The following is a 12,687-nucleotide window of genomic DNA, read 5'->3' as shown; positions in this document are numbered from 1 at the left end:
TCCTGTGGCATTCTAATCATATGTCCGCGTACTGTAGGACTAGAATTGTGACCTCTCAATGGGAGGAAGTAGTCACTCGACTCATAGGGATACCCTGATCTCTGAGTTATGCACCCTATTAAGTAATTTTTCTCCAGAGATCCTTTAGAGGAGGGACCCCAATTCAGCTGGTTATATTTGCAATCATATTCTTTTGGTCATTACTCAACATTCACGATTGCAGCTTAACCCTTTCGTTACTATATTTCTGACCAAAATACACCCCTTATGTGTTTCAATTAATTTCTAACATTCAGCGTAACGGTTCGTTTCCGCCGTAATGATTTCAAATAGGCTCATTCGAAAAAGTTAAAAGAAATAGTCTAAGGCTTTACTCTCCTGGGAAAGTCTGTGGCTTGGTCCAGTTTCTTCAGAAAAATCACCGAAAGAAACAGTTTTTAAATTTTCACTCCATTCAGGTGCCAATTCATTTTCTTTATCGCTGTCGGAGCTCTCGGATTCACTGTTTTCACTTTCGGAAAATGAAACATCAGATTCATTATCAAATACCACATGCTTTTTTTTTTCAGTCATAGAGTTAGATTTATGAAGGTCTTCAGTAGAAAATCCTTCGAATTCTGACTCGCTGCTTGATATAATGAAATTCGTATCCATTTTTTGTCAGAATTACAAATTTTGAAAACACAATAGGAACAAATTTCGGAAAAAAATCTCCCAAAATTCACGGAATTAAAATTACACTTCGATTTTTGTACAAAACTGTAGATGGACTGTTTACGAAATATAATCACTTGTTTTCACAAATGTACTAAAGAGATTTGCTCTGATATTCTCATTTAAATATGAATAAGGGCGGGTTTGGGCGGTTTGGTCACATTAACCAAAATTTTTTTCGGGCGGCTTTGGGCGGTTTGGTAACGAAAGGGTTAAGAGATGCCTGGAAACAGAATAGAAGATTGTGAGTTTGGCTTTTTTTTTTTTTTTTACCAACCTTTCCTCTTCTGAGGATTGAATACTGGAGCTTGCACGTTACTGTCAGCACAAGCCATTCTGTGACTGATACCATCCAGAAATTAGAATTTTGAATGGTATCAATTGTATTTACCTCACTCTATCTGTTACCTTATAATTTTTTGGCTGTGTGGTAAGAAGTTTGCTTCTCAACCACATGGTTCCAGGTTCAGTCTCACTGCGTGGCATCTTGGGCAAATGTCTTCTACTATAGCTTTGGGCCAACCAATACCTCGTAAGTGGATTTGGTCGATGGAAACTGAAAGAATCCTGTTGTATTTATATATATATATATATATGTGTGTGTGTGTGTGTGTGTGTTTGTCCTCTACCACTGCTGGACAACTGGTATTAGTGGGTTTATGTCCTCATACTTTGTGGAGGCGCAATGGCCCAGTGGTTAGGGCAGCGGACTCGCGGTCATAGGATCGCGGTTTCGATTCTCAGACCGGGCGTTGTGAGTGTTTATCGAGCGAAAACACCTAAAAAAAAGCTCCACGAGGCTCCGGCAGGGGATGGTGGTGATCCCTGCTGTACTCTTTCACCACAACTTTCTCTCACTCTTACTTCCTGTTTCTGTTGTACCTGTATTTCAAAGGGCCGGCCTTGTCACTCTCTGTGTCACGCTGAATATCCCCGGGAACTACGTTAAGGGTACACGTGTCTGTGGAGTGCTCAGCCACTTACACGTTAATTTCATGAGCAGGCTGTCCCGTTGATTCTGATCAACCGGAACCCTCGTCGTCGTAACCGACGGAGTGCTTCCATCCCATGTCCTCATAACACAGCAGTTTAGCAAAAGAGACTGATAGAATAAGTAACAGGGTTTTAAAAAATAAATACTGGGTTCAATTCGTTTGACCAAACTTCTTTAAAGTGGAACCCCAACATGACCTCATTCTAATGACTGAAACAAGTAAAAGATTAATGATTAATGAAACTAGTTACTTTGTATTGTATTTCACTTTTTAAAGATTTCTTTGATTTAATGTAAATGCTTTGTTCTATTTTTAGCTGAATAATATTAAAGACAAGACAATGGATGTGAAGAAAGATGTTGAAGTTCTTTATAATGCTTCAGTAAATGCTATGAATGATTCCTCAAATGCTCGTGATGACCTTGAAAAAATGCTGACAGACATAAGTGATTTGTTGAACTCTGACAAAGCAAAACTTGATGAAGTCAAGAAGGTAATTTATTTATTGATTTTGGATATAAAAGATGTGATATGGGGCACAAACATTGATTTAGGAGGAAGAAACTCATGTCATTATAACCAATATTATGTAATACTATAGTAATTCTGTAGAGATAGTGGTATACATGCAAGCAGTATACATACAAAAAAGGCGGCGAGCTGGCAGAAACGTTAGCATGCCAGGCGAAATGCTTAGCGGTATTTCGTCTGCATTACGTTGTGAGTTCAAATTCCGCCGAGGTCGACTTTGCCTTTCATCCTTTCGGGGTCGATAAATTAAGTACCAGTTACGCACTGGGGTCGCTGTAATCGACTTAATACCTATGTCTGTCCTTGTTTGTCCCCTCCGTGTTTAGCCCCTTGTGGGTAATAAAGAAATAGGTATACATGCAAGCACAGCTTGTTGTTGCTTCTCTTGGGTATATTTGTTTTTATGTTAGTTTGAAAGGATAAGGGGTGACAAGTGGCAGAACTGGTGTCGTAAGTGATTGAAGTGTAATTTCAGTATTTTGTTACATTCCTTTATATTCTGGGTTTGAATTCTTCTGAGGTTGGTTTTAATGTTCATATTTCATCCTTCAAGGATTGTTAATCGATAAAATAAGTGTTAACCATATGTAGGGCTCAGTTCTATCAACTGTACCACTCTGATTTGTGGAGTCCTGTATAAAAATTTTTTTAAAAATTAATTTACAGATTCTTGTAATCCCACATCAATCATTTGATCTTAACCCTTTCATTACTGTATTTATTTTGAGATGCTTTGCGTTTCTTTCAATTACTTTAAATATAACAAAGAATTTAGTAAAATAACTTAGTCCTCATTAAGCTAGTGTTAGGAACATAAATTGTGACTAAGGTTTGGTGGAAGATTTTAATTCAAAACCTATGAAAATAAGACATTTGAACTCAGAGCCAGAGCCGGTTTTGGCTGGGTTGGTAACGAAAGGGTTAAAGAGACAACTTCCTTAGAGAGTGGAGAACCTATCAAGCAGACAAGAGAGCTTCTATATGGTTGCACGACTAGCCAGAAATAACAGCCAAATGTTTCTCATCTCCCTTGGATCTCATCTTAACCATCTTAAGAAGATGGGAAGGATCCATTGAATGATTTCAGTAGTGATATTGAAACTATCACTTTCTGTTTCACAATAAAGTTGTTCAAAATAAATTCAATCTTTTTTACTCATCTACACAAAAGGATTGGAATTTATATCCTACTAGCAGTGTTGCCCGGCGTTGCTCGGGTTTGTAAGGGAAATAACTATATAAGCATTTTTAGAGATGTAAAGTATAATAGCCATCTCAATATGGCTAACCACAAAGGAGGGGGTGTTACTGTAGCGTTTTACGTTCTGAGATTTAATAATGAATTTTTAGAGAGTTACTTCCCTTATATATGCCAAAAATGCATTAAAAATGGGAAAAATTGATGGTAAATTTTTTTTTAAATCGTAGACTCATCGTAGACGCGCGCTAATACTCAGAAGGGCTCGATATGAATCACGACTATAAGATACTGCACCGCAAAATGTGGGAGTAGTTAGGAATCTAAATCGTAGGAGACAGACAGCACACAACCTCACTTTAATATATAAAGATTACTACAATTGGTAATATTTTTTATTACTCAGGTGCTATGATTACCTACTAGTCTTAATTTTTTTTTTTAGAAAAGAAATTATTAAAAAATCTTAATTATTTGTGATGGAAACAGTATTAATACCAAAGATTGCTTTTTTGTATTAATACAGCTTCCAACACAAATAATTATTTTTAATAAACTTGTTTGCTATTTGCAATATCAGTGTTGAAAAAGAGGCTGGTATTCTATATATTGTGGCAGTGAGATTTGGCTGGTCTGCTGTCACTGGACGCTTTCCACAGATAAGGTCCAGTTGATCGAAATTATGTGATATGGGAGTTCCAGCTCCCATAACAGATGATTCTCGTCTGCTCTGATTAATGTCTGTTTTTTTATGCATCATTCACTTATGTGAGAGGATCTCACAAGGCTAACGACACAGTAATTGGATCCACGTTGTTGGATAGAAAAATTACCTTTAAAAATAGTTTTGTCTTCATCAGTTTCCTTTTCCTTTAATTTAAATCTTTTAAAACTTTAAATTTTGATATAAATTTCAGTTGGCAGAAGATACATTAAATATGAAAATCTCTTTGAAACCTGAGGAAATTCGAAAACTGTCTACAAAAATTAACAAGACAGTAAATGGACTGAAAAATATTGACGATATCCTGAACGCTACAGAGAAAAATCTAGCTATAACAAAGGAACTGAAAGATAAGGCTGATGCAGCATCGTGAGTTGTAACTTTTTTTAATGTATTTACTTTTTTTTATTAGGCTGTGTGGTAAGTAGCTTGCTTACCAACCACATGGTTCCAGGTTCAGTCTCACTGCGTGGCACCTTGGGCAAGTGTCTTCTACTATAGCCTCGGGCCGACCAAAGCCTTGTGAGTGGATTTGGTAGATGGAAACTGAAAGAAGCCCGTCGTATATATGTATATATATATATATGTATGTGTGTGTGTTTGTCCCCCTAGCATTGCTTGACAATCGATGCTGGTGTGTTTATGTCCCCGTTACTTAGCGGTTTTGGCAAAAAGATACCGATAGAATAAGTACTGAACTTACAAAAGAATAAGTCCCAGGGTCGAGTTGCTCGACTAAAGGCGGTGCTCCAGCATGGCCGCAGTCAAAATGACTGAAACAAGTAAAAGAGTAAAAGAAAAGAGTAAAATGATTAAATGTCAGGAAAGTGGTTTTTTTTCCTTTTGAACATTTATCTTTGTTCTGTACTGGTTACGTCCCTTGAATATTAATCCATCTTTCAGTGTATCAAACAGGCCAGACAATTATATAAAAAAGCACGTTAATGTTGGTTGCAAAACGGCATTGCACCGAATCACATTAGGAGTTTGCTTTTAGGTAGAGTTGTCTAAAAGTATCTCGATATCTAAATGTGTTTGTATAATGATACAGAATTAAATGTAAACGATCATCTATCAACTAATATGATTGGAACGACAAATGTTTAAACTTTAGAGTTACCTACCTTGGACTGATATTTCAGACCTGTTTCCAGTTAGCTTGTTTTATTTTAGACAAAGAAAATCTGCTAATTGAGTTTATTAGAAAAGGGAGAAACTTGTTCTATTGATAAATATTTAGTCTTAAATAATTTGCTGCCTTCAGAAAGAAGGCCAGCAATTTCGGAGGTGGCGGGAAGTCAATTACATCGGACTTGTGAAAGGTAAGAGAGTCCAGTTTGCTGGACATTGTCGTAGAGCTGAAAAAGAGGTAATTTCTGCTCTTCTCCTCTGGAAGCCATCTACTCGCAATACCAGAGGGCGCACACTCTCCTACCCTGATGTAATCTCCAGGGATACAGGCATCCAGCAACAGGATCTCCGTAATGCCATGATGGACCGTGAAGTCTGGCGTAGCATGGTAAATTCCATTGTCTCGACCACGGTCGAACAATGATGATGATGTACTTTATCGACCCTGAAAGGAGGAAATGCAGTCGACCTTGGCAGTATTTGAACATAGAACATAAAGTTAGATAAACTGCCACTAAGCATTTTACCCTGTGTGCTAATGATTCTGCCAGCTCACTGCCTTAGCATATAATAATAAATTAGGTAGATGTAATTGTTTGGAAATATGATACTCAGAAAAAACATTGTTTAATCCTCTAGGAGGCAGCACTGATAGTTTTGATACAAAGCTAGCCATTGATTTCATATTTCATTAAATGGAAAAGTTAGGTATATTACTAAATCCTTCCAAATTAAGTTTTTGGAGTGGTTGCGTGGTTAGACGTTTGCTTCCCAACCACATAGTTCTGGGTTCAGTCCCACTGCATGGCACTTTGGGTAAGTATCTTCTGCTATAGCACTTTGTGCCAACCAAAGCCTTGTGAGTGGATTTGACAGATGGAAACTGAAAGAAGCCTGTCATGTGTGCATGTGTCTGTCTTCTTGCTCTGAAACCACATAGTAGTTGTAAACAAATGCCACTGTTTTGCAAGGGGTGGCCATCATTTCTAATCTTTCATGAAAACATGTCCGATCTTGTGGGGTGGGAGGGAGGGAATCTTACCACAGAAAATTCACCTCAACAAATTCCGCCTGACTCCTGTGCATAGAAAAGTGGATGTTAAAACAATGGTGATGAGGATTATATTAACTAAACCTTAGAACTGTCTGTTTCATAATAAAAACATGGATAGGCGCAGGAGTGGCTGTGTGGTAAGTAGCTTGCTAACCAACCACATGGTTCCGCGTTCAGTCCCACTGCGTGGCATCTTGGGCAAGTGTCTTCTGCTATAGCCCCGGGCCGACCAATGCCTTGTGAGTGGATTTGGTAGACGGAAACTGAAAGAAGCCTGTCGTATATATGTATATATATATATATATATGTGTGTGTGTGTGTGTTTGTGTTTGTCCCCCTAGCATTGCTTGACAACCGATGCTGGTTTGTTTACGTCCCCGTCACTTAGCGGTTCGGCAAAAGAGACCGATAGAATAAGTACTGGGCTTACAAAGAATAAGTCCCGGGGTCGATTTGATCGACTAAATGCGGTGCTCCAGCATGGCCGCAGTCAAATGAGTGAAACAAGTAAAAGAGGAAAAGAGTATACAACAGGGTTTGGGCTTCACTGAGGAAGTGACCAGGGACCAGGAGATGTAGTGATTTGCTGTACTTCATAAGACATGTCAAGCTAAGTAAAATCGCTGTCTTCCACCTGTACAGACTTATCCTTTGCAGGTGCTGTTGCCACATAAAAAGCACCTGTCCTGGTACTGTGTACCCACTCCTGTATCAGTGCTGCATAAATACACCCAGCACACTCTGTTAAGTGGTTGGTGTTAGGAAGGACATCCAGCCATAGAAACCTTGCCACATGGAGTCTGGACAGCTCCCAGCTGGCCAGCTCCATGTCAAACCATCCATGCCAGCATGGACGTTATACAATAATAATTACTCTCTCTTTTTACTCTTTTACTTGTTTCAGTCATTTGACTGCGGCCATGCTGGAGCACCGCCTTTAATCGAGTAACTCGACCCCGGGACTTATTCTTTGTAAGCCCAGTACTTATTCTATCGGTCTCTTTTGCCGAACCGCTAAGTAATGGGGGCATAAACACACCAGCATTGGTTGTCAAGCAATGCTAGGGGGACAAACACAGACACACAAACACACTCACGCATATATATATATACATATATACGACAGACTTCTTTCAGTTTCCGTCTACCAAATCCACTCACAAGGCTTTGGTCGGCCCAAGGCTATAGTAGAAGACACTTGCCCAAGGTGCCACGCAGTGGGACTGAACCCGGAACCATGTGGTTGGTAAACAAGCTACTTACCACACAGCCACTCCTGCGCCTATATATGATGAATTTTCAATGAAGTCTTATTTGAATATTGTTTGTCAGTTTTCAGGATTTTTGGTTGACAGACAATGTATAATGAGAAGGAATATGCTACATTTAAAGTTATACATATTGTGGCAGTGAAATTTGGTTGGTGTGCAGTCATTGGACCCGTCTTACTGATGAGGTCCAGTTGACTGAAATCACATGATATAGGAGTTTTGATTCTTGTCTGCTCTGGTTTATGTCTGTGTTTTTATGCACTGTGCATATGAGAGGATCCTTCAAACTAACCATGTAGTGTTGTCAGATGGAAAGATTACTTCATTCATCATCATCATTTAAATAATAATAATGAAATTATTGTATACAGTGCTCAGGTGCACCACAACTTGTCAGAAAGTGCATATAAAGTACATGCAGTAATGTAAAAGTGTCTGGAAAGTGAACAATATATGAGACAGATACATGCTTGTGTGTGTATGGAGGGGAGAAAATCAGGTGTAGTGTTGGAGAATCTCAGGAAGCATGGAAGTTTTGAAGGATGCAGTGCTCCGACAACTAACAACCAATGCCGGCAGTTTGTTCCATGCTTCAGCAACTCTCAGCGTGAAAAAATGTTTCCTGAATTCATGGGAGCTGTGCTGTTTTCTGACTTTGTAAATATGCCCACGGGTGTTAGATGGGTGGAGTTTAATATCTGTTGTCCATGGTTTTTGTCTCAAATCTAGCATCCATTATTAGGATGATAGGTGGAAGACTGGACTAAATTAACTGTCTTCTAATATTTACTGGCATTTCCCATTTTGAATTCGACAATTGTGGTCAACTTTGCCTCTTATAAGCCAAATTTCCCTGACAACTTAGTCCTTGACATACAAAACAATTGGTTGGTCAAAATTGGAATATCTTTAACCATAGGCATGGTTAAAGAGGTCACTTTGCAACCATGTGGTTTCAGCTTCAGTCCATTCTGTGGCACCTTGAGCAAGTGTCTTCTATTATAGCTCTGGATTGACCAATTCCTTGGGAATGAATTTGGCTGCTGAAAACTGTGGGACCCCATCATGTATATGTATATTTGTGTGTGTGTGTGTGTATATATATATATTCCGGTCTTTCAAAATGTGACCTCGTGTGTACCGTTGGCGATTTTTTTTTTTTTTCCTCTGTCTTCCCTTCTCTGGATCTTTCCTTCTCCTATGTTTCCGACGAAGAGCTCTGCTCGAAACGTTAAACCCTCCTTCTTCCCTTCTTTCCTGAGCGTCCAATAATACTATATTTGTTCCACGTCCTCGCGTTGTTGTGTTTTTTTGTGTTTTCTTGTTTGGATTAACATTATATATATATATATATAAATATGTAATACATTATGCAGATGATACAAAAGTTTCACAGGCAATACAGAACCCTGAAGACACTAAGCACCTGCAATGTGAGCTGGACGAAATATACAAGTGGGCTGAAAAGAATAGCATGCAGTTCAATGCTGAAAAGTTTCAAGCTTTATACTATCAGCATGCAAAACTAAATGCAATACCCAATGAATACACTGGACCCGGAGGAATAGCAATCCCAGAGGCACAATCAGTGCGTGACCTGGGTATTTACATGAGTGATGACGCAACCTTTCGTGTTCATGTTGCTAAATTGGCAATGAAATGTAGACGACTGGCCGGATGGATTCTCAGAACCTTTAGAACAAGAAAACAAGAAACCATGATGGTCCTCTGGAGGACACTTGTCCTAAGCCACTTTGACTATTGCTCTCAGTTATGGTCACCATCCAGTGTCAAGTTGATCACAGAGCTCGAGGCGATCCAGCGTAGCTATACGAAGAAGATAGCCTCTATGCAGAATGTAAGCTACTGGGAAAGACTCAAGAGATTAAAACTATATTCCTTGGAGCGTAGGCGGGAAAGATATGCCATAATATACATCTGGAAGATCCTGGAGGGACGTGTCCCAAACTTTGGCATCGAGAGTTACACAAATGCCAGAACTGGGCGCCACTGCGTGGTGCCTAGGACTCCAAATTTGCCATCAAGATGTAGGACAAGATACTGTGATAGCCTGGGCTTCCGTGGCCCACAGCTCTTCAATATCCTCCCGAAGAACCTGAGAGACCTGCATGGGGTGGATGCAGATGTCTTTAAAATGGAACTGGATCTCTTCCTGTCAGGTGTCCCAGATGAACCAACTTCACGGCAGGAGGTGCAGATGAGGGCAGCTGCATCGAACTCTCTCATGCACCAAATGGCAGTTGGTAAAAAGCTTTCGTGAAGTAAAACCAAGTAGCAACACCAAATGGCGGTGCCCCAGCATGGCCACAGCTCATGAGCTGAAACTAGAATCAATCAATCAATCAATCAATTAAAAGTCAATTTCAATCTTGCTTGCTTGCAATGTTACCCAGGCAAATTGGCACATAATGGGAAAATACTATGAATTAAGTTTTCCCTGAAATGTTAACAGGAATGGAATGAAACAAGTTTCGCCTAAATTAGAGCAGTAGTTATTGAGATATTCAGGGTTTGGGGTATAAATACCCCAAACAGTGCATATTGTGAAAATATTCTGAATTTGACTTCATCCTTAAAGGGAAGAAACTCTAATCTTTCGATTAGACTGATTTGACAATGAGAAATTATGATTGGTTTTTACAGTAAATATATATATATATATATATATATATATATACACACATACAACCTTCGGCAGACACACTTATCAGTACGTTTACTTATACATACACATATACACACATGCAGACACGTTTACACACTTACATATACTCTTTACTCTTTAACTTGTTCAGTCATTTTGACTGCGGCCATGCTGGAGCACCGCCTTTAGTCGAGCAAATCGACCCCGGGACTTATTCTTTGTAAGCCCAGTGCTTATTCTATCGGTCTCTTTTGCCGAATCGCTAAGTGACGGGGACGTAAACACACCAGCATCGGTTGTCAAGCAATGCTAGGGGGACAAACACAGACACACAAACACACACACACACATACATATATATATATACATATATACGACAGGCTTCTTTCAGTTTCCGTCTACCAAATCCACCCACAAGGCATTGGTCGGCCCGGGGCTATAGCAGAAGATACTTGCCCAAGATGCCACGCAGTGGGACTGAACCCGGGACCATGTGGTTGGTTAGCAAGCTACTTACCACACAGCCACTCCTGCACCTATGTAAATGCTCACATACATGTATACATGAATACATGCATATATACATGCATGCGCATGTACACATCTGGATACCTACATGCACGAATATGTACATACATATGAATCACGAACTTCGTACCCTTGGTGTGAAATAGTTTTTTCCCCCCCTAAGCTTTTATGCAAGTGCACTCAACGTTATCTCAACTCCAAAAATTTGGCTGCTATTTCTAGCACGCCCTGATACTATGTAGCAGCTATTTGCAATAAAGGATCCGACATACCTGTTATATGTTAGCAGGGCATGCAAGAAATAGCAGCTAAATCTTTCCTTTTCTGGTGGAAAGGAGCCGTTTACACGTGATTACGGTGTCACATTGTTGAAAGCTGCAAAATAACCTGGAAAAGAAAACAACACAAGAAGCAAAACTCTATTGCTGGGAAACTGAGTTTCCTGGTGACCCAAAAGGTCATGGGTAGTCTAGTATATATAATACTAGCAGTATCACCCGGCGTTGCTCGGGTTTGTAAGGGAAATAACTATATAAGCATTTTTAGAGATGTAAAGTATAATAGCCATCTCAATATGGCTAACCACAAAGGAGGGGGGGTTACTGTAGCTTTTTACGTTCTGAGATTTAATAATGAATTTTTAGAGAGTTACTTCCCTTATATATGCCAAAAGTGCATTAAAAATGGGAAAAATTGATGGTAAATTTTTTTTTAAATCGTAGACTCATCGTAGACGCGCGCTAATACCCAGAAGGGCTCGATATGAATCACGACTATAAGATACCCGGTTTTGGTTAAACTGCACCACAAAATGTGGGATTAGTTAGGAATCTAAATCGTAGGAGACAGACAGCACACAACCTCTCTTTTATATATAAAGATATATATATTTGCATGATGTATATAAGTGGTTGTTCCTCCATATCCAGTGTTGTCCAACTGGTATTGGTTTGTTTATGTGACTTTAACTGAGTGGTTGAGTAAAAGAGACTGATATAATAAGGACCTGATTTTAAGAAAATACAAAAACAATCTTCTGGCAGTAGTTTGTTCAACTCAAAACCTTCCAAGGCGGTGCTCCAGCATGGCTGCAGTCTAATGACTGAAACAAAAGATAAAAAATAGGTTTACTCAAAATATCTGGGAGCTCAGTAAAATACATATGTGGTAAGGGATCAAATTGGCCCAGTTGTTAGAGCATCAAGTAGAGTGCTTTGCAACATTGGTTCCTGCAGCCTGAATTCTGAATTCAAATTCCACTGAGGTTAGCATTGCCCTTCGTTGCTTGTCAATAAACAAAGTGCTAGTCCAGAGCAGGGGATTCTTTTATCTTTTACCTGTTTCATTCATTGGACTGCTGTAGTACCACCTTGAAGGGTTCACTCAGACTTACTTAATTTTTTAAAATCTAGTACTTATTTTGTTGGTCTCTTTTGCGAGAGTGTTAAGTTAGGGGGATGTAAAGAAGCTAAAACTGGTTGTCACATAGTGAGAGAGATGTACACAAACCTGAAGACACACACACATATATGATATATTATAGGCGGCGAGCTGGCAGAAATGTTAGCACGCCGGGCGAAATGCGTAGCTGTATTTCATCTGTCGTTACGTTCCGAGGTCGACTTTGCCTTTCATCCTTTCGGGGTCGATAAATTAAGTACCAGTTACGCACTGGGGTCGATGTAATCGACTTAATCTGTTTGCCGGTCCTTGTTTGTCCCCTCTGTGTTTAGCTCCTTGTGGGTAGTAAAGAAATATATATGATGGGCTTTCACACAGTTTCCATCTGTCAAATTCACATTACAATGGATTGGTTGGTCTGGGGGCAAAGAAGACATTTGCTTAAGGTGTTGTACAGTGGAACTGAACCTGAAAC

The 12,687-nt window shown here is 39.4% G+C and overlaps 1 protein-coding gene across 1 annotated transcript in view; it reads left to right on the top strand.

The window, feature by feature from the left end:
- LOC115212908 (laminin subunit beta-1) overlaps positions 1-12,687 on the top strand; it is a 92,601-nt gene that overhangs the window by 72,379 nt on the left and 7,535 nt on the right. The window contains exons 22-23 of the mRNA XM_029781724.2: positions 2,026-2,202; positions 4,356-4,531. Of these exons, the coding sequence (XP_029637584.2) occupies positions 2,026-2,202; positions 4,356-4,531 (353 nt within the window). The remainder of the gene's footprint in view (positions 1-2,025; positions 2,203-4,355; positions 4,532-12,687) is intronic.

Source organism: Octopus sinensis, linkage group LG6 (genome assembly GCF_006345805.1).
Source record: "Octopus sinensis linkage group LG6, ASM634580v1, whole genome shotgun sequence".
Classification (NCBI taxonomy): Eukaryota; Metazoa; Mollusca; class Cephalopoda; order Octopoda; family Octopodidae; genus Octopus; species Octopus sinensis.
The sequence above is the reverse complement of the archived record's forward strand: the minus strand, read 5'-3'. Positions and strand labels throughout refer to the sequence as shown.